At 39.6% G+C, this 23,013-nt stretch overlaps 1 protein-coding gene across 5 annotated transcripts in view; it reads right to left on the reverse strand.

The window, feature by feature from the left end:
- The window catches only part of STK39 (serine/threonine kinase 39), a 278,661-nt gene that overhangs the window by 111,858 nt on the left and 143,790 nt on the right, over positions 1 to 23,013 (reverse strand). For all 5 annotated transcript variants that reach the window (XM_070580065.1, XM_070580064.1, XM_070580067.1 and 2 more), the window contains exons 11-12: positions 6,853 to 6,975; positions 6,727 to 6,756 (exon numbers count right to left, since the gene is read on the reverse strand). In XM_070580065.1, coding sequence (XP_070436166.1) covers positions 6,727 to 6,756; positions 6,853 to 6,975 — 153 coding nt within the window. The remainder of the gene's footprint in view (positions 1 to 6,726; positions 6,757 to 6,852; positions 6,976 to 23,013) is intronic.

Below are 23,013 nucleotides of genomic sequence, written 5' to 3' on the forward strand. Positions count from 1 at the left end.
GTTGGATTTTCTAAAATTCTGTCTACAAGGCATCTCAAATGTAAATGACTGGCAGAGAAACATACCTGAATTTTAAGAGCATAAAATTCTTACTCTCTGTGATTCCTCAAAAATAACTATCTTAGTAATGAAGTAAAAGGGGGAAGTGTACAGATGTCTATAATTTACTGAAATCCATCAAAAAATGAAGATGGATTGACAGATGAGTAGATGCATGAGCATGTGGTAAAGCAAGTACAGCAATGACAAGATCTAATGATAGGTATGTAGGTGTTCACTATAAAATGCTTTTAATGTTGTTATGTTTCTGAAAATTTTCATAATAAAATGTTGGGGGGGAAATGACTATGTTAGAAGAACAAACAACCTATATTCATTAACAAGCAGGAAAGCCTGGGCCTACCCAAATGATCTCTTGTAAAGAATCTTTCAGGCTGATCTCACAATCTTAATTAAGGTTTGAGATACAACCAAAAGCCACATCAGCACTTACAGAATATCCTACCTTTAGTCAAAGAACCATTGTAATCTGAAAAACCTTAAAGACATTTACAAGAGGTGACAAGTTCTCTTTCCCCTGGGGAGGCGATCATCATGATGGAAGAGCTAGTGAACCGGACTGGAGGCTGGAACCCCATGCAAACCATGCAGCCTCCTGTGTAGGTAGAAGCCTGCATGTAACAAAGGGACCAGCTTCCGCCCTCACGTGAGTTCCAATTTTTCATAGAGCTCTGCCTAATCTTTTCATTTTTTTTTAATGAGTTTGAGGAACATGCAACACGATGTGGATCACAGTCATCAAGGAAGTTCCTTTTATTTATTTAGTTTTTGAAGATTGGCCCTGAGCTAACATATGTGGCCAATCATTTTTTTTTTAACTGTTTTTTTTCTTCTTCTTCTCCTCAAAGCCCTCCAGTACACAGCTGTATATTCTAACTGTAGGCCCTTCTAGTTTTGCTATGTAGGACACCACCTCAGCATGGCTTGAGGAGCGGTGCTTGGTCCATGCCCAGGATCCAAACCAGTGAAAACTCTGGGCCGCCAAAGCAGAGCGTGCAAATTTTACCACTCGGCCACAGGACCAGCCCCTCATTTTCTATTTTTAAAACTACTGCGGCTAAATGTAATATGTTGTCCCGTATTGGATCCTGGAATAGAAAAAGGATGTTAGTGGACAAACTAGTGAAATATGAATAAAGTCTGAGGTTTAGTTGATAGTAATGTAGCATCATTGGTTTCTTAGTTGTGACAAACATACCAGGGATACATAAGAAATGTGGAGCAACCGGGTGAGGGGCGGATGGGAACTCTGCACTGTCTTTGCCACTCTTTTATAAATCTAAGATTATTCCAAAATAAAAGGTTTATTTTCAGAAATATGGAAGATTTCAGATCACAAATCTAACTTTTATCACAACTAGTCAGAAAGCTAGTCACCTGCAATGAGAACACCTCTTAGAAAGTGGTATCTTAAAAGTATCGTTAAAGCCGTCTGTGATGACTAAGGCTAAGTTTAATAAATTTGGAGGGAGACATCAAAGCTTTCCCTCCATCTATGAACATGTCTTTGGAAAACAAGATGTCATCAGAAATAATTTATAAAAGCTAAAGGCAGTTTTAACAATCATCAGGCAACAGCAACGAGAAACATAAGCAATAAATTTAACTTTCACACTGTGTCTAATCTCTGGTAAAAGTAACTCAACCTAAATCCACACTAAACTTATTTTCTCCTCAGAACAAAATATCAGTTTGGAAACATTTGCACAATTAACCTAGCCTAGACTCTACAACAAAATTCTTCAGCATTCCTCTTGTGGGGCCTATGGGACTTCAGTCAATAAACCTTCCTTCCTGGCTTCCTTATACTTGATTAAATAAGGACAACTTTTCCAAGGGATTTCTGAAAGATCTTTCTTAGTTGTCTTCTTCTTCTTTTGAGATTTCTAATGTAGATATTTAAAACCAATCTTCAGGAATTTTGAGCACCCACTCTTCCTGGATTCCAATCTGGACTTCTGGATTCAGAATGATCGGTGTGGTTTTTCTAGTCAATGGTCCTTGATCCTAGCGACGTTATCAGAATCGTGTGAGCAGCTTTTTGAAAATCAAGAGTTGTCTGGACAACACCTCAAACTACCACATCATAATTTAAGGGCTGGGTCTGGGCATCTGCATTTTTAAAGTTTTTGGGTTTTCTCACATGGAGCCAGGGCTGCAAATCGTTTGTTTTCAGGCACCTAATGGAGGGGCTGCCACACAAAGAGTGCTTCTTTAACAGAAGCCTTAGCAAATGTCCTCCTCTGTTAAATGGAACCAAAAGAAAATGTAAATTTAAAGATAAAATCAATTTTACTTTCATATAAAAAATTAGGGTATAAAGCAAAATTGACAAAACAAATTATAAAATATATACTGATTATTTCAGAGCCTGACAAAAAGAGATTCCAAAATCACCAGTCAAAAAGATCAATAATGGGGGACCAGCCCGGTGGCATAGCAATTAAGCTCCTGTGCTCTGTTTCGGTCCCCCGGGGTTCATCAGTTTGGATCCCAGGCGCAGACCTACGCAGCAATTATCAAACCATGCTGTGGCAGATGTCCCACATATGAAAAAAATAGACGAAGATGGGCACAGATGTTAGCTCAGGGCCAATCTTCCTCAGCAAAGAGAGGAGGATTGGTGGTAGATGTTAGCTCAGGGCTAATCTTCCTCAACCAAAAGACAAAACAGATGAATAATGGCATAATAGTTTAAAGGTTTTATATAAACTAGGGTACTATATAAGCTGAGAAATCCCACCTAAGGAAGCCAGTTCTTACAAATACCACCCCCAATCCCCATTCCTAAAGAGATGAGAAGCTTCTAGAGAGCAGCCTCTCTTCTTTGCTTTTGTATAATTCCAACAATGCCACAATGCCTAACACAGATCCATATAGAAATCAGGCCCAGATTAAATATTTGTTCACTTAACTAACTACTTTATTAATATTACTGTTATATTATTAACCTTTAGTCCCACTGGCTTCTACCATCCAAGCAGAATAAGATAATAAATAAAATGAGCTTGAATTATCTACTTATTTATAAACTATTAATTACTAGTAAGTGACCAATACTTTGCAAGGCTATTTCCAAAAATTTAGATTAAGAATACAGGAGGACCAATTTTTCAATGAGTTTGGCTATGACTCTCAAGATAAGTGGTGCAACTCCGGAACTCTACAGTTTACATTGGAAATTCTCTTGGACTTTGAAGGATCTGCAAGTACGGCCCAGTACCAAGCACATGGACCCAAGGTCGCTCTGAGAAACACCACACCCCTGGCGGTCTCGATCTTCTCTAACTAATGCTGTAATTACTGGATCTTCTGCCTTACACTTCCCAGGAAGCCAAACAGCCTCTCACGAATTAAGCATTTCTAAAATAACCCTCCTTTATTGAGGCATCTTACTCTGTCTAAACGTGGAACTACTAAGGCTACTTTTTCTGAACTTCAACTCAATTATATAACGTCTTCTGATCTTTTCCCCAACTCTGATACGTTCATAAATACGATATGTCTATTCAGGCACTTGTTTAATGTCAGCATTTCAGTGTGTGGGTATTCACGTCACCAACAACCGTGTACTACAGAGTGTCTATTCGATGCAACAGGAATACAAACATGAATAAAATACTATCCCAGTCTGCTAGCGGCTTATAGTCAAGTAAATAACTAAACTGCAATTTAAATGACAAGCATTATTGAAAAGCTTATTAAAATGTAAACACTCTAGCATTTAAATGTGCCATTTGGCACAGATAAGCATTTTTTCCATCAAGGATGTTTAAAGGAGTAAGGCACACTGTCAGAGGCTGTATAGATTGGCACAGCTTTTTTTTTCCAGTTTTATTGAGGTATAACTGACAAAATTGTAACTTACTTAAAGTGCAACTATTTTTATATTTGATAGCAACTATAAAAAATTCAAAATCAGCAGATGCTGCAAACAAAGCAACCACAATACTATGTACCTATTCTTTACTTGCATATGTGCCTCTCAAAATACGTACACTAAAATGTTAATGGAGCGCAGTTTGTAATCGCAACTTAAACGATCACCAAGAAGAAAATGGTTAAATAAACCATTTCAATTCATCCATCACACTATGCAGCAGCTACAAACAAAGAGGCAGATCTACAGCAACTAACATGGAAAGATTTCCAAGACATTACGCGAGTTGCAAAAAAATTTTTTTATAGTTTTTATAATCCCATTCATGTTTTTAGAATAACATGCTAGATTTCTTTGTGTACATATTTGTACGTAAACAAGCAGAAAAAACTCTGGAAGAAAACACTTTAAACTGATAACCTTTGTGGAAAGAAGTGACAGTCACAGGGGTGAGAGGAGTAACAAGATAAAGTAAACTTTCAGTTTTTATTCTACTTAATTCTTCCATAACTTTTACAAGTCTTTCCTCTATGTCCCTTCTCAATAAGGCCAACCCTGACCAATCCACTTAAAATTACAGCCCCTACCATACTACCATACCCTTCATCCCAATCTATTTTTTTCCATTACTCCTATATTCCATTGTAACCTCCACATAGACAGGAATTTCACCTTTTTCCTCACTGATGTATCCCCAATACCTAAATAGTGCACATAGTAGGAATATATATATATAAAAATATATATGAATATAAATATACATATATTTGTTGAATATTTACATATTCAACCATTTTAATTCCCTTTATAATAGGTAAATAAAATACTTTCTGCTTCGCTTACAAAAAGTGATTTGGGGTGTTTTGCAAATCAGGGGCTACCCTTAAAAGCTGAAAGGACACAGGAACCATCATTGTAGCAGCTCCTAACACAGCTCAGGATACTGGAACGCCAACCTTGCAAAACAACTCACCTAAGAAACTGTGTAATAGCTGGTGGGGCTGGTTATTCCTAAAATTTGGTGGAAGTATTCACATTCAAACACACGCATCTTTTCATGACAATAAGAACTCTATACGCTTCCTTAGTTACAAACCAGCATGGAAATAGACATATACCCATGGGAAATCAAATGAGTCTAGATACAGTGAAATGCCTAAGACTTTCAAACCCCACTCAGGAGGATCAATAGTGATACTTGATAATCAACTGACAGCGTGCTACACATTACTCTCTTTCACATCTAAATAGAAAATACTCCTGACAAAAACATAGTGCTATTATCCAAATAACACATCAGTTAGAGCAATTTCAACTAGCACATAGTAAGATATTGTCACAATAAATTTAACAAATCCTCATGAGGAAAGACCTACACCTGTCAGTGTGTTCTAGCAGGGCAGGATTCAGTGAATATCATCCAATGAAGATGTCCTGTAGTGAACCAATAACGAATGCTTTTTGAGTCAATAATGCTACTTGAACCATGTTATTTTGTTCTAAGTAGAACTGATGCTTTTAGTTAGGGACACTCTTAGAAAGAGATGAGAAACCTTGACTTTGTACTTCTAGATAAAATAGGAAAGTGGGCAAGAAGAGGGCAGAGTTCATGATACCTGGTTAAGATCATTCTAAAAACCCAGTACCATAGGTGTATAGCCAATATGTCCTACTGTGGAGCTCATCACCATCATTTCTAACAGAGGGGAATAATTTCCTTGCCAAGGCTTATATTTTATGTGTGAAAGGGAAAGATTAATTCATCTAATAAACATAGGAGGAAACACGATCTGAAGGAGAGTAACCAATGAGAGGCAAGCAGACTGAAAAATCCCTAGGAAAGGCCTACCAGTGTGGCATGAAGGATGAAAAGGAGACCAGAGGGCAGGAGGAATAACAGGGAAAGGAGTGGCTTGTAGCTCTGATGCTCTCTTCTTAGACAGTCCAGCTGGCTATTGCCACTTAAAACAGAATGATAAGATTTCCTCCATTTAATCAAAAGGAAATGTCTGCCAATTAAAAGAAAAGTTGGGATGGATATCATCTGTAACCCAAAGTCTTCTGTCTTCTTAATGAGAATTTATCTGGGTACACATTAATTACTAGGTCTGTAAAATACTGGGAGCTATTTAAATATGCTCAAATTTCCTCTAGGAGAATTAGCAAATCCTTTGAACTATAGTCATTATTAGTCATTAGGCATTAGGATAATTAACCAGATGGAGGAAGTAAAGTTAATCAAAAGATGACCAGTTCTCAAGGGGAAACTGATAAAAGAGTATCCCTTGCCTACTAAGTTACCCAGGAAGTTTAAAAATCAAGACCAACAGATTCAACCAAGAGCTGCTAACCATTTTAACGTCTGGCTTTATTGTAAACTAAAAATCTAGAAGAAACGTTCCCTATACCTACTGTTTTCTAAATGACAGTAATACGAGGAGTTAAGATTGAGTAGCTAGTCTGTGCGAAGGGCTCCACTGAGCGCCTTAGTACATGATTTCATCAATCCTCAGGGCAACTTTATAAATATTGTGATCATCCCCATTTGACAGAGGAGGAAACTGAGGCTCAAAGAGCAAAGTAATCTGCCCCAATTTATACAGCCCAAAAGTAACTCAGACAGAACAAGGACTTGTAAAGTCAATGTGCTTTTTCTTTTTTTTTTGACCGTACAAGAACAAAAGCTTGAAGTTTCTTCCCCAAATGGATCAATGAGACACTGATAGCAAGGGAGGGGATGAAGTGGCAAAAAAAACCTTAAAAATAAATAAATAACCACCACTCACCTCTGGATTTTCTTCTTTTACTCTTCGTGACTGTAAAACAATTACGTAACCATTAATACACATATAAAAAAATACTACAAAAGTAAAATTTACACGACTTAGCTAATCATTGTCAATGTCATTTACCTTTTCTTGAGAAAAAGCTGCTTTCCCTTCTTCACTTTTTTCATCCATCTCGTCGTCACTCCACTCCCAGTCACCGTCTTCGGTTTTATGAAGGTGACCGCTTGACCCAGGAACTCTTCTTACCTGAATCAAAACAAATCCATCCAATTCTTCACTAGCTGACTGTGAACAGCGTGTGCTGGTGCTGCTGCCTGGATTACACAGCACACATCTACCCTGAAAATAACCTAAGTGGTTATGAATTCAGCAGTTAGTACTCCAAAAGACTATACAGCCTCCGGACTCCCACATTCATCCTCTTTCCAAAGACACTGTGTTCTTGAAACATATTACTATACACATGTAGAACAAAATATTTTGGAAGAATACCACACACATCAGCCATTAAGGATCAAGCCCATTTTTCACTTTTGTTTCAGTTAACACTATTAATTACTAGACATAAAAGCCCACACGGTAGGTTTCAAAATTGCCTAAAGAAATACATGCAAGCAACAGACTGCTGACTGAGGGAAGGCAGGGGACTCGGGCAGCCTAATGAAGCATACTATACTAGGGCTATCAGTGACCTAAAACTTAAGTCAAAAAAGCAAATACCCTTCTGTTGCCACCTTACTCTTTTTCAGAACCTGACATCATGCTTGTTTTCCCAGGATTCTGCTCAACCTACTTGAGCAAAATAAAGGAGCATCAGCCTGTTCTTAACACACCTTGTAGCACTTTTGAGGCTTGCTAGATTGCTAGGAACACAGCAAGATAATCAGCAGCAATGCCAGATAATCTAAACATTATAATCAGTCGTCTGCAATTATTTCAAAAATTTTTTGCTGAGTAGAGATGCAATCCATGGAGCATGCTTTTTAAACGTCTTTGTGGTTGAAAAAGCAAAACTTTTAAAAGGATAGGATGACTGAGAACGATGAGCCTCTGACCAAAGTAATTTGCCTGAAAAAAATCTACTGAGATGTAATTAAACAAAGCAATGTAGCACATGAACATAACAGCCAGTTTCCCACCGAATCAGAGAAACTTCGAGTTGAAAGGGAACTTGGAGACTATTTAGTCCAAACCTTTCATTTTACAGATGAGACGTAGGCCAGGAAAGTGACCCAAGGTCACATAGCTATAAAGACAAAATTAAGGCAAGAAAAAAAGCCTTCAGACACCATTCAAATGTGAGTCTTCTTTTGCCATTGAATAATAGCTGTGAAAAAGTTGTCTAAAAATGTCCTGTGGGGCTGGCACGGTGGCACAGTAGTTAAGCGTGCACATTCTGCTTCTGGGGCCCGGGGTTCGCAGGTTCGGATCCAGGGTACGGACATGGCACCGCTTGGCAAGCCATGCTGTGGTAGGCGTCCCATATATAAAATGGAGGAAGATGGGCACGGATGTGAGCTCAGGGCCAGTCTTCCTTAGCAAAAAGAGGAGGATTGGCAGCAGATGTTAGCTCAGGGCCAATCTTCTGAAACAAACAAACAAAATGGCCTGTGAAGACTGAAAGACTATGACATGAAGAAAGACTATTTTCCATAATGGAAACTATTGAGTTATATTACAGGAGCTTCACTGATCCCAAGAGAAATACCACAGCCCTTAAATGTAAAGTGCGCATTTACACATCAGATCAATGTGACGTCACAAACAAGGCAGGGTCATGCTTGGATTTCTTTTAAAGGCATACCATTTGGAACCTGTAAAAGGAGGCCTGACCACTTGTCTAGAATCTCTGAGCTCCAACATGGAAAGTTAAAGCAAGAAAGAAGTTCTTATTCATAATCGCAAACAGTTATGCTCAATTAAAAAAAAAAAAACTTTTGTTCTCCACACCAAAAACATTTTTTAACTAATTCACCTTCAAAACACTTAGCACTTAGTAAAACCCCTTCAGCACTTGGCAGAAGATATTTTTTCCGCTTGCATTTTGAGTCATTGGAAAGACCCATTCTAATGATAGTGATTTTAATCGTGCTTATAGATGCTGGCAAAGCACTGTAGAAAAAAATGCTGAAATGCACTTTGAGATTTTCAGAACAGATTGCTCATTTTAAAGCTACAAAAGATATGGAGAGAGGAGGAGACAATTTTCTGTTGACATATACAATAAAATTAATTATTTTCTTAGCAACACTAATCATGATGATAACAACAGAGAGGAAAATCTGTTAATGACTACATTTAAAATAAAGAATTTAAAGCCACATCTATTACAAAACATACCATTAACTACGAAGGGAGGAAACAAGTAAAATTGTGTATCAGAAGCAGAACAAAACTCTACCTTTACTGAAATTGTACAAACCAAGCATGGTTGATGAGTTGGTATTCTTCAAGTACTCATCCAAGAGATTACACTAAAGAAACCTCTCTTTCCAAAAATAGAGAGTGCCGCTTCACACCCTAAAATTTAGTTTATGCTTTTTCCTCTCGCTTTATGTTTACAAAACCTGTCAGTTTCGTTTCTACAAGCAGGATCCAACTACAGATAATAAAATAGCCATCTTCTTCTATTTCTACTTTATTTTAGAACCCTGGCTGTCTCCCTCTTAGTACTGTTTGCAGGAAGAGAGAAGACAAGCACAATGTCTAGGATCATAGCCTTGGACATTAAAAGAAATGGTGGGACGGGCCTTTAAGTAATAAATAGTGGTTGAACAAATAAATGTAGGAATTAAGACATTAAAAAAATCTATGTAGTGTAAAATACTGGTATAAGAGTATCGAGAATAAGAATACAAATTTGTTCATTAAGAACATCCTTTCAGTTGACTAGAAGAGAAAAAATTTGCAGCATAATTTGAAACCCAGGTTTCATGGTGTATTTGTGTGACACTGAAGAGACCAGAAAGCAATTTTACAAAGTTACACCTTTGCAGGGAGTTTGCAGGAAGAACAAGAAACAACTTCTACCTTTTAGAGCCAAGGCAACTAAGTTTCACAGTTTACCAAATGGGGTTCTTATCCGGGAACTGAAGAATATTCTATAAAATAAAGACTTCAAAAAAGGATGTGTAAAAGTTTCTATTCTCCCCCCTCCCCTACGATGGCGAGCATGGAGGTGATTCACCCTCAGAACTCTGACTGCAGCCCGTTACATTGCTTTTATTCTCCTAAATGATTTACTCACTTAGTAAAGCCAAGAGGTGGTAGTAGGAAATTTTTTCTGTCGATGGTTTAAAAAAATAACCCAATGCTTCTCAGAGAAATGAGTTCAATTTAAGTGATAGCTAGGGGTATTCATAAGCCCACAAATTCCTCAGGTCAGAGCCGGCATAGTGAGGTTACATAAAGCACACTATTTATTCCCAAGGCTGGGAATAAAAATACAATTGAGCAATTCTATTTATACCATACCTTTGAAAAGGAAAGTAATATTTTCTTGCCTTTCTTGAAAAAGCATCCTTATGAAGGTCCCTTAAAGAAATGAACTGAAGTTCTGATTCCCACAAGAAAAGAAGTCAGGTGCAGCCAGACTCATAGAGGAACAGTGTGGTTTGCTGGCTGGTTCTGGTGGCCACGGGGTCCGAGGTCAGAGGCAGAACTAAGATGGAGCAGCCAGGGAGAGGGAAACAGCTGACTAACCTTCCCAGTGGTGCCCCTCTGAACAGGAGCGTTCCATAAATATCAGCACCGAGGATCTCTGCACATCTCAGGTTGCCACCTGGCCCTCGACAGCAGAACAGGAAGAAGGAGAGCATGAGAGCCCACAGATGCCTTTTCTATACAGGGTGTTAAATATGTTAGAAATTGAAGTGTGTTTCTCTAACACACTCCTAAAGAAAGGATGAATGTGACCCAAAGAAATACTGACCAAAATTTAGTACCATTTGTCCAACCAAATCTTGCATGCCCCCTCTCTTCAAGGCGCTAGGTGCTTCCACTCCCACATTAACTTCTCCCTGGAGATGGGATTTTGGAATCTCCTTGGAATGATTTTCCCCATCACTGGGAATCCCGCACTCCACTTCTCCACTTGCTGAACATACTACATGCCTGACTCCAGCCTGAACCCGAGTGGTCCAGGGAACCCCTCATCTCATGTCTGCCACTGAGCACGTACTGGACATGGCAGAAAGCAGCACTCAGTAAGTTTTCTCTTATCAGGCATTCTAGTGACCAGAAGTATAAAAAAATGTTTCTAATCAATTGCTGTTTATACTGTCCTTGAGGCACTGCCAAGCAAACAAAAAGCCTTCTAAATCATCAAAAATTAACAAATAAAATTAGATTGAGTAAGGTTTCAGCAGTAAATATTTTACTGTCCCCTTGTCTTACACTCTGACATGGGCCCCTGTGGCCACCACCTCTCTCAGCACCTCTGTCCCACTTCTACTGCCTTTGGTCCTCTCCTGCCTCTTTCATCAGCCCCTCCTGGCTTCACCCCCATTATATGAGGCCTGGAGCCCACAGCTGCCTCTCTTGATGCTGTTGCACTTACCAGTAACCCACACCACCATGCCCCCTCCAGTCCAATCCACACCTGAGAGGAAAGCAGCAGCCTGAGCCCAAACATCCATTCTCCATTCCTGAGGCAGTGGAGAACAGCCATGTTGCCTGGTGCCACTACACGTGATCACTGACCACTCTGAGTTGGGCATCAGTACTGCTACAACCCTAACACTCAAAGTGTGGTCCCTGGACCAGCAGCAACAGCATCACCTGGAAGCTTGTTGGAACACCTCAGACCAACTAAATCAGAATCTCTGTTTCAGCAAGATCCCTAGGTGATGCATACTCTCGCTCAGGTTTGAGAAGTGCTGTGCTAGACAACACTCTCACTCATTGCTAGCCTATTCCCTCTCCCCATCCCATGATATCCAGCTGTTATTTATACAACAAGAGAGACTGCGCTCTGAGCACTTTAAATACATTAACTAATTTAATATTCATGGTAGCCCCGTGAGCTGAGAATTATTTTATTCCACCATTTTTCAGAGGGAAACCTGAGGCGCAGGGAAGTTAAACAACTGGCTCAAGCTCGTACAGCTGGGAGAGACAGTACTCAGAGGAGACCAGAAGTCTGCCTCCAAGTCTCCATTGCCAACCCCTGCCACTCCTGCTCACCGAGTGCCCCTTCTCACGTAGCCCCAATCACTTCAAATTGCTTCACCTGCTACCTGAGAGCACCAAGTCCATCCCACTTACACTCAACCCTTCTATTCCTAACAATCTTCTTCACACTCTTCAACCTCTTTCCCTCCTATGTGTAAGGAAAATGGGCTTCCTTTTCCTTGAAACACCAACACCTCCTGCTGTGCTCCTCTTTTATCTACCCACTTATTCATTCCCTTAAGACATTTACAGCCAGGCCCTGGCTCCTCTGCATCCATCATAAACATGTTTAATTCTCTCCTATACTTACTTCTACCCCCAAAAAAGGGGGTGAGGGGCTCGGATTCTGCTTCTCCCTTAAGCAGTCACTCTGTCACTCTTCCTTTTCACTGCCAATATTTTTCTAAAGATTGTCTCTAATTGCTGCCCTCACTTCCTCAGCCCATCCTCACTCTTTAATCTCATACAAATGTTATTTGTTCCCACCAGGCCACCAAAACTGCTCTCTCCCAAGATTTAATGACTTCACAATTATGTAATTCAGCACTGCTCTCTGTTGCCATAACGCTATCTTGTAGACACAGCTGAATCCCATTCTTTTATGTCATGCTCTCTCCAAACTTGTTCCTTCTTCTACCTCTCTCTTGTGCTTCTCTATCTCCTACTGTCCTTTGTTCTTTATCTTTACTATAAACATGGCTGCTGTTAGCCCACTATACTCTCTTAGCTCACTAGACACTATCTCCCCGAGTGAACACACATTCTCCATGGCCTACCCTTCTCATCTAAGCTGACGACCTTGGAAACTTCACCTCTTAGGCTTGTTTTCCAAATGTTCTGTTTGATATGAACATCTGATCAATTTCTAGTTACCATCTCCAACCCATTTGTTAGTGATCCACCCCCAGCCTCATTCTGATGTTTCTCCAATGTTATGTATCTCAGTTAACACCCCTGTGCTGGAGCTGGCTCATACTGGCCCAGCAGAGCCCATTGTTAAAATTTCAGAAAGTGTGCAAGACAGCTGACTTCTCAGTGGTCGCTTAAAATCAGCCAGATAGGAGTATTTACACAATGGAAACTGGAAAACAGCATAAATAGGATTTGTGCTCCCTCTCATTGACAGAGTGCCAGTTTGCAATGTTTACCAGCACACCACTGATGCGAAGACTCAGCTCATGGAAATATGATAAAATTAAACAAAGACATTTAACATGAATTTAGTAGTTATTCCTGGAAATAGCAACTTTACTTTTACAGTGGCAAATGTCTCAATTTTATCTTACAATTTCACCTCAAATTTTATTTCTCAAATTTCACCTCTAAAAGCACATACTAATTGATTTTTATGTACCAAACATACCAATATAAGTACTGGGGGGAAAAACTATCTTACTATTATGCAAATTGATATATGTGCCTTGGGATAACATTTCTTAAGAAAGCATCACAAGGAAATACAGTGCTATATATTTTTTTAAATGTAGGTGAAAGTGAAAAGGGTTTCCTCTGAAAAGTTGTGTCAATATAAAAATTGTTCCATGATGATAGATGTGAATACTGTAAGTTAAGAGTCTAAATAATATTCCTTAATACAAGGTAAGAAAGGAAAATGGAATATTTCTAAATAAAAATGTTTTGCATAATGTTATTTAAAATGGTTATATAAAATTATATTAATAAATTATTATCACTAGATATTTTCTGATTTCATCTATGTCCCTAAGTGTTCATATGTTCAAATTGATCAGAAAACTTTCTTTTAATCTTTAGATTTGGAAAATAAAGTATCACATCATTTTCAACTTTCCTTTATAATTAGGATTGCATGATAAATTTTGCAAACAGGATCAAGAATTTTACACCTGATAATTTTTCTGCAAAATGCAAATATAGATCCTTGCCAGTTAAAGCATGAAGTTAGGTTCTCAAATTCCCTATAAATATTAATATGACAAGAGATTGAAGATAAACATAAATGTCACTGCAAAACGGTTCCTTTTGTTTATAACAATTTGGCGCCTTGATTATTTGGGAGCATATTTGGGAGAAGCAAAATGGGAAAGATGGAGAAACACTAGTCTAGCTGACATTTCTGTCTGTACCTTCTAATCCCAGAAGAACAGAAATACAGAAACACACTACTTCTACTAAGCATGTCACTATATATATATATGGTTGTGGAAATTGTCTGCATGTAGCAGTCACTGGATATTGGCTTAACAAGGCACATATTTTCTGTAAATTGTTTCAATCATGATGCATTTAAAATAAAATTCCATTTTGGATTTTTTTTTTAAAAAGCCACCTCCAAACCTCCCCCACCCCCATCACGTTGACCAAAGGGTACAGTCATACAAAGCTCCTAACATGACGCCTGGAGTATAATAAACACTCAAGACATGGCAGGTGCCATTATTGTTAATACAATTCATCTTTCTCACAACCAAAATCTATCAAACGTTATATTCTGCAAATTTTACCTCCTCAGCTGCCACTGTGCTAGGTCAGGTCCCCTTCTCTTGTCTCTCCTATTAAAACAAACTGCTAATCCATCTCCTGGCCTCTAATCTCTTGCCTATTTTATCTGTCATATTGCCACTAGTCAGACCCAGCACTTTCTCAAAAAAACCGATGAGTTCACTGCTGCCTACAGTATGAGTCCAGATTCCTTAATATTCACGTTTCTCCATACCCAAGCTCCAAATTACCTTTTCAAGACTTATTTCTCACTATGTCCCTTTAGACACAGCACCATCCAGTTGTGTACAAATTATGTACTTTCACAACCCTACTTTTTACATATGTGCTACATACAGACCTTGGCCTGATCTGCCCTTCCACATTGTCTACTTATCTCTCTCCTTCTAATCTTGGCAGCTTTTGCCAATCCTCCCAATTGAAATCTGCCTGCACCTTTACATCATCCTACTCTGTGTTACATTTAATGGATGACATACCGAAGTGTATACTCCTTCACAGCAGGGAGCTTACCTTAGCCTTTTTTAAGAATCACTTATTTATTCATTCAGTCAACAAAGTTTTATTTAATACCTACCTTTGTGACAAGTTCTAGACAAAAGATGAATAAAATAAAAGGCCACACCTGGGAGGAGTTCACAATCCAGAAAGTTAGACAGATATTTAAGCTAATAATTTCAATAGGATGTGAATGCTACAACAAAGATACAAATGCTGTGACATCGCAGAAGAAAGAAGGACCATCTGTCGAGGGACAGCATGGAAGGCTGGTTGTGGAGGGTCAGTAAGAGTTCACCAGGCAGAGAGAGTGAAGACGGTACTCCACCCAGAGAGCAGGTAAGAATTTACTGAGTTCTGCTGACTCATGTAATGTGGCTGGATGACAAGGTACTGGGGTCTAGGGGTTGGGTTTAAGGAACCAGCTAAGAAAAAGACTGGAAAAGCTGTGTGAAGAGCCTGTACAATAAGAATGGCAAATTCAAAGGCCTATAGGAGCCAGGCAGGAAACGGAGAGCAGACGGAGTGAGGACACGGGCAGTCCTAACAGCAGTGCCCAGCACTAGGCGACTGCTGCCCCAGGAAGGCAGCCCCAGTGTTGCCAGATCTTCTGATTCTTCTAGAGAAGTGGATAATTTGGATTTTTATGTGAATGCTCTTAATTTCTTTAATGTTAACAAATATGTCAAGTTAAAAAAAAAATTCCTCTGCACAGCCTAAAAAATGGTGTGTCTATGGGACAAATTTGGCCTGTGAGTTCATACCCTCTGTTCACAAGTCAGAGGGTTTAGAGTTCAGACAATGGAAAAACACAGAAGGCTTTGGAGTGGGCATGGAGGAAGGGGAAATGATCAAGTTTGGATTCTTGGAAGCAGGGCAGAGGATGTACTGGGAATTGAGGGTGACAAGGCCAGAAAGAAAACAGTATTGTTAATTGTTCCAGGTCCTATTGATGTAATTAATCACCCCAAAACTGAGTGACTTAAAGTAACAACAATCCCAGAAGCCCCGTGGCGGGCAGACTTGCTCACTTCCGTGGTGTCTGGGGGCCTAGCACAAGTGCTTCAGCTCCACCCTGATAGCGAATGCATGAGGACCCCGAGGCAGGACAAGCCCTTCTCAAATTCCTAACACACAAAAACAGCACGAGTAACGCAAGGACTATTGTTTTAAGAAGACTGTCAGTGAAGGCTTACAAGAAAGTGAAGAAAATGTTATTGGAAGCTAGAGGACAGGAGGATGCCGCCATGCATGGACAGAGTTTGGCAACGCTGACATCTATAGCAAAGTGGGAAATAGAAATGTACCTGATGAACTCAATGATCTAGCTAACGAGATTTCCAGGCAGAATACTTAAAGTGACACCTGGGTTCTACTCACTGCCTATGATGAAATGTGAGCAGAGAGAGAGGGGCTGAAGAACATACTGTTAAATATAAAACTGTTTCTCATTCCCAGCCTCTCCTGACGTCAAATCAAGAAATGGCTTGAGAGCAAGGATCAAATCCCCGTGTGCCTGTATGACCCTTTGTTAAGACTTCAGAACAATCTAAGGCAGTACCTCCTAGACACTTTCAAGCTGACCTAAGGCCTTCTAAGGACCTTAAGAGCACTCGTTGCAGAAACTCTGCATTGAATAATAAGGCTTCTAAGAGTCTAAAGGGCATTGTCCCTCAGAAGTCTCACAGGGAGCCCAAGGTAGACAAACACCTTGGGGTCATGGCTCTTCCTAATGGAGTGAACCCAACAAGATTCACAGAAAGTTTTTAGATATTTGTACTACGAAATTCTTGCCTACCATTCTCCCTGCTCTGGGCCAGCCTTTAAGATGCTTATCCTCCTGTAGTGTTTTGGGTATGTGTCGGGCAGATAATTGACAAGAGTACTCAAGAAGCTATACCCAAGGAACTGGTCCCAAGGAGCCTCGTTTGTACCCAAACCCAATTTAGATGGCAGGGTCCTTGACCTTGAGCCTGTGCCTGATGCCGTAATGCGATAAGACTTCTAGAAGGCCTTGGACATGTGAGAGTACATTTTGCATGTGGGAGAGATATGAATTATTGTGGCCAGAGGATAGACCATGGCAGATTACTTTTCCAAAGATGCCCATAACAGTATCTCCTGTCCCACGTGTTCTTTCAGAATCTTGCCACTCCACTATCAACAGACAGAATCTAGCATCTTCTCCGTAAATCTGGGTGGGTTTGTGCCTCACCTATAACCAACAGAACTAAGTGATATGGCTTCCAGGAAGAAGTCAGAAAAGGTGACGCAACATCCACCTTGCTCACTGGAATACTAGCAGTTGACGCTTTCAGCCATCACCATGTCCGCAGTTCGACCGCCCGGAGGCCTCCATGCTGTTGGGCAGCCCAAACCAGTCCCCATAAAGAGAGGGCCTGATCATTTGATTGCAGCTGCAGGAGATCAGAAACCAGCCTGCCACAGCTTCGCCAGTCCCCAACCACAGAACTTCATAAAATGACTACTGTTGTCTTAAGCTGCTAAATTTAGGAGGATTTATTACACAGCAATAGATAATTAGAATATATATGGTGATAAGGTGATTTACTGAATTTAATTTTCATTTTCACATACCTACTAATTCTTTGGAAATGAGTAGGTCACATTTAATCATACTTATAACAGACTTACCATACTTTGCGTCTTGGTCAGTGTTTTCTGACTGTGGACATTCTGGGCCTCTAAACACTCAGATTTTAATTTATACTTACAAACTTTTTGCATGTGTGTTATTACTCATTAAAATGCCAAGAAGAAAAAATTCCATTTCTATTAATCATAGTTAAGTGGCTATAGCTAAGTCTTGGGCCTTTTTGCCAGTAATTTGCATTAACATGTTTTTTTTTTTTTTGACCTCTTGGAATTCAGTGCTTATCTGTAATTCTGCTAAAATTTGCATTCCCTTTTTCTAGAATGTAAAGGGACAGAATAAAGGAATGTGGATATTACAATGTTCTGTAGGCAATAAGAAAAAAATTCTAGAGAAACAAAGACTTTCATAATTCAATAATAACAATTCAAAACACTGGGCTAGTTCAGTGAAGGACACACTTGTAGCAACCTCCTTGTAATGCTTTAACATTTTCTAACGTGAAAAAAATCAAATTTGATAAATGTTGCTCTTCAGATAATGATAATGGACTTTTGTAACTTTGGAAATCCAACATCAAAGGGCAATGCCTTGAAAGAGAATGTTCTGGAAGCTGGAAGGGAGCTATTCTGAAGAAGCAGCACAAAACACAGAGAAGCAATTAGATTTCTTATTCTGTTTCAGTCCTATCAAACCTCCAATATGGCATTTCCCCAAGTTAGGGTGACAAAGAACAATGACAACAGCTCGGAGCCAAGGAAGCAGCATCCAATTTTGCATCTATTGTCTTTGAGAACTAAAGCTCCTGCTGGAATGAGTGCCAAACAGATCTGTAACTTTAGCTAATAAAGGAAACAATGGGAATGTTCTGTCCTGGTAAGACCAATAACACAGATGAGAAAACACACTTTATGTAGAACCAAAGGAAAAAAAGAGAAAATAAATGTTTGGCAGAGTTAAAGCTGCTCTGGATACAGCAATGAGTTACCAAGTTAACTTAATTGCAGAAGAAGGAGGCGCAGGGAAGAGCAAGAAGAGCTTACAGCCAAGTGAATAGAGCTCCAGGGAGGCAGCCTGATGACAACTAGAACCAAAAGAATTCTAACAAGGAACAGAGAAACACATGGTGACCATCAGTTTTTTAAATGTCGACTTGGCTATGCTACACTCTACAGCTATTCAATCAAACACTAATCTAGGGGTTGCAGTGAAAGCATTTAATAGAGAGGATTAAAGTCCATAATTGACTTTCAACAAGAGAAATTATCCTTGATAACCTGGGTGGGCCTGATTCAATCAGTGGACGAGCCTTAACAGCTGAGCTGGAGCTAATCTAAAGAAGAAGAAATTCTACCTGTGGACAGCTTCAGCCATGCACTCGAGTTCTGGCCTGCCCTTCCTGATGGCCTGCCCTAGGAATTGCAGACTTGCCTAGCCTGCCCCCATAATCACGGAAGCCAATTCCTTGCAATAAATCTCTTTTTCTATACCTCCTACTGGTTCTGTTTCTCTGGTTGAAACCTGACTGGTACACACAATAAATCAAGCAGCCTCACTACGGGTATTGAAAAACAAAAGGCAAATTAGCTATCAGAAGAGCAATACCAATAGCAGCATCCACTGGTTTGGGGTAATGGAATATGTTAATATCTCTGAGAGTTGAACAGAAAGGACAATAAAATGAAAAATAACTAAGATGATATGAACTACCACAACGTACTACAGACTGGATTCTTACCTTGTAAAGACACCCAACATAAAGATTGGGGTTAGTTCCTGGTTAAAACCATTTATGTTAACTCTGAGTAATACAATCAACACCATCACCTTGGAAAACCTTCTGGCAAGAACTAAATCTGCTTGGGGAATAATGACCCATGAAAAACAACTGGAAAGATATCCAAATGCATTGATTTTTGTGATATGGAAAGTGCATCCAGACTCAGCACTTCTTACACAGAATATAGTACAGACAATATTTATAATATTATAATTTCACTAACATATCTGATTTTTAAAATATATGCATTCATACAAACATTTTAGATGTAAGTATTAGAGTTCCTTTATAGAAATTACTACTAACTGCCCTCAAGACAAATTTTAGCATTGCTCAGCTTCCAGATCCCAGTTAAATGTCAGCAATAGGTTCTCTGAAAAAGTAGGTCCCTATGTAGTAAATTTCCAGTGTGCTCTCCATTACCAAGGACCAAATCTTATCACCTTGAGATGCATTTTATGTCTATTCCGTATGAAAAGATACATAATATGCCTCCTACATATGAAAAAAAAAAAGCATGGAAAGCAGCTCCTACCCTTGTCAGCCAGCAGCAGAGCTTTACAGTTTCTCAGTGTTTATCAGGGTGAGAGGCTCAAATGGAAGCATGTTTATTCTTTCCGGTTGTAAAATCAATACAACATCCATATTACGGAATAGCATGCAGCCACTAACAAGTATCAAATAGATCAGTCAATTCATGAAGTAGAAAAAGCTAGTAAAAAACAGAGTCCATCACTGTATAATATAAAAGGAAGGGGGGTCCACGTCACATTTCTAGACACATTTGTACATGCACAGAGCATTTCAGGAAGGATTTATAGGACTTGGTGATGGCGGCTTCTGGGTTGAGAGGGGGACTTCTTTTTCACTATGTTGTGTACTTTAAGGAGCCCAGATAAATAACACCTCTCTCCCCTCCTCTGGTTCTGAACTCAGTTAGAAATAAGATCAATAAGTATACAGGGGTGAAAGCTTCACCTTTACTCCCTACAAAGGTGGTATCTGAGAACGAGACTTAACTGTTGAGCCAGCAGCCTTCCTTGATGAACTGACTCCTGGATTTAGCCAAGACTTACCTAGGGTACTGGCCAAGATTGGCCAGCACATTCCTCCCTTACACGGGCAGGGCCACGGTGACCAGAGTACCTCACTCTGTGAGCAGGCCAGCTCCAGGAGAAAGGGAGGGAAGGGGCTGGGCTACATGTTCGGTTGGCTGGTTCCTCCCTCCAAACTCACCAATCAGATAAGACCCTGGGCGGAGAATGTTTTGCTAAAGGAACATCAAGAGTGGAGAAGAAATATTCCCTCTGCCTTCCTAACCTAGTACATCCTTTTGCATCATTTGAACCTTTATCATGAAAATATATGATGCTGTTAGTCAAAAAACAAGTATTTAAAAATCAAAGATACACATGCCTCTAAAAAGATGCAAACAACATGGCAGTATATAAAACAGAAAGTAAAAGTAACCACTTCCTCCTACTTCTAAACAATGGACACAGATGATGGCTTTTCCAGGAGGGGAGGTGGTGATCTTCATCTTTCCATCTTTCGATATTTCAAGAACCAAAAATGAAAAATACTTCTAAAATATTGACATGACAATGGGGTCAAAACAAGAACATCAATTTATGTTCACTTGCATTTATTACAATAAATGTTAACAATTTAGGATTTCTGACATTTTTCATATTTGATTTTTATGCAATGAATTCTGGACTGAAGACTCACCATTACAATAAACTATTGGTCCAGTCAGTGCAACTATCATCAAATTTTTAAACACATAGGAAATGTAATGATAGTAGTTCATGCTTATTAATACTCTGCCTTTCCATTTCTCTTAGCCTGGTAGATGAGTTTGTGCTCCTTTATCTTATGTCCACAGAATAACGGATTCTGTTGTTTTTGTTTTTCTGGTATTTGCTATAAAATTCCAAAGATACTGAGAAAATGTTCCAGCATATGAGAAAATTTGGAGCTGGGACAGTACACATCCAGGGAGTATGATGCAGCTAAATCTATTCTAAGACCTTATATTCAGAGTATCTTGCATTAAGTAGGTACCAAATACGTCTTTGTTAACTGAATGCATAACATTTCTCTGCTGCCTTGCCAAAGCGGAAACCTTGCACCAGGAGGGAACTTCTCCCCATCCTTCCCCCACCATTCCCCTTAGAGAGGGACATCAGGGGCTGGTGACATAGCAGCATACAGTTGCTGAAAGGATATGAGGGAAAGGCCAAGTTAAGGCCCCATTAGTCACTGAAACCCTTTTAGCTCCTTATATGTATAATCCAGAACATAACTGAAATTTGCTGCAGTGAACAGAAGTTCTTGCTCTGTGAGAGGCTGTTCCCCACTGTGAACCAGCACCCAACGCAGACATTACTAGTGTATAATAACTACCTAAGAAATGTTAGTTGGACAAGTGAATGAATAAGTAATCCAAAGGTAAAACATAAAGACACAGGAAAATTCTGGGCCCAGATATCTCAACCTGCAACTCAAAAGCATTTTATCATGTCCTTAGAAAACCACTGCCCTTTGCCATCATGGACCCCGGCACTGTGGTGACATGATTAGCAGAGATGAGCACAGGAAGGCTGAAGGGTTTAATTTATTCCACCTGTTTAAGCAAAGCAGCAGCTGGTGTCAAGAAAACTCTGAGCCTTCCTCTAAGCATCTGAAGATCCTGCGAGGAAAGGCACAGCTCTAAATGCCAAATAACAACAAAGCCGACCATCAAAATGGACGGGCCCATCTGCCTCTGAGACGACATATTAACATCCTACCACACAGGGAATATTTCAAAGCAGCAAACAAGTCCATGTTGGTTCATTACAATCACGTTCCCTTTGTAACTAACTCATTCCACTATCCTGCTATCTGCAAAGAGCAGAGACTTCAGGTGGGAGTTTAGTGAGAAAAGACACACAGCACTGATTTACACTTTGGTTTCAAAGAGTGAAGGGTCTGGTTCCAGCACAAGTTTTGAACTGATAAGAAAGAAGAGTCAATGATGACATCACAAGGTCTGTATGCAGAAACATGCCTCATATTTAAATGCCTACTTTCTCCCATTCTATCTCTTTACAAGTTATCATCCCCTGTCTCATTCATTCAAAAGTCTCCAAAATGTAAGGACACAAGGAAGCCCCTGCATGGTCATTTCCACCGGAGGTGAAAGACTGAGTAGGACAAGACAGGAGCTGCCCGGAACACTGCCCAAGTCCTGGGGGGTACAGCGTTATCACGGAAACACAGTCTAGCTGTGGGGCCATAACCCTCAACTCATGGGTTGGAAAGGCAGAAGGATTATCATCCTAAATACAGAAAGAGTGACATGAATGCCATACAAGTGTCAAAAATAGGCAAGAAACAGACCTTCAACTCCCTCCTATTCTGGGCTACTACATTTTACTACATTCATTTTCATTAAAGCTTTTTTTTAATGGAACTGTTCAACCATGCATACAGGGTGAAATAGTATAATGAACCTTATTTACCCAACTTCAATAATTATCAACTTTCTGCCACTGAGATTTCATCTTTACACCCAAACTCTTCTTGCTTCAGTATTTTTAAAGCAAATTTTAGACATCATATCATTTTACCTGTAAATACTTCAGCATATATCTCTAATAGATAAGGCCTTTTTTTTTTTTGAGGAAGATTTGCCCTGAGCTAACATCTACCGCCAATCCTCCTCTTTTTGCTGAGGAAGACTGGCCCTGAG

This window comes from Equus przewalskii, chromosome 17 (genome assembly GCF_037783145.1).
Source record: "Equus przewalskii isolate Varuska chromosome 17, EquPr2, whole genome shotgun sequence".
Taxonomy (NCBI): Eukaryota; Metazoa; Chordata; class Mammalia; order Perissodactyla; family Equidae; genus Equus; species Equus przewalskii.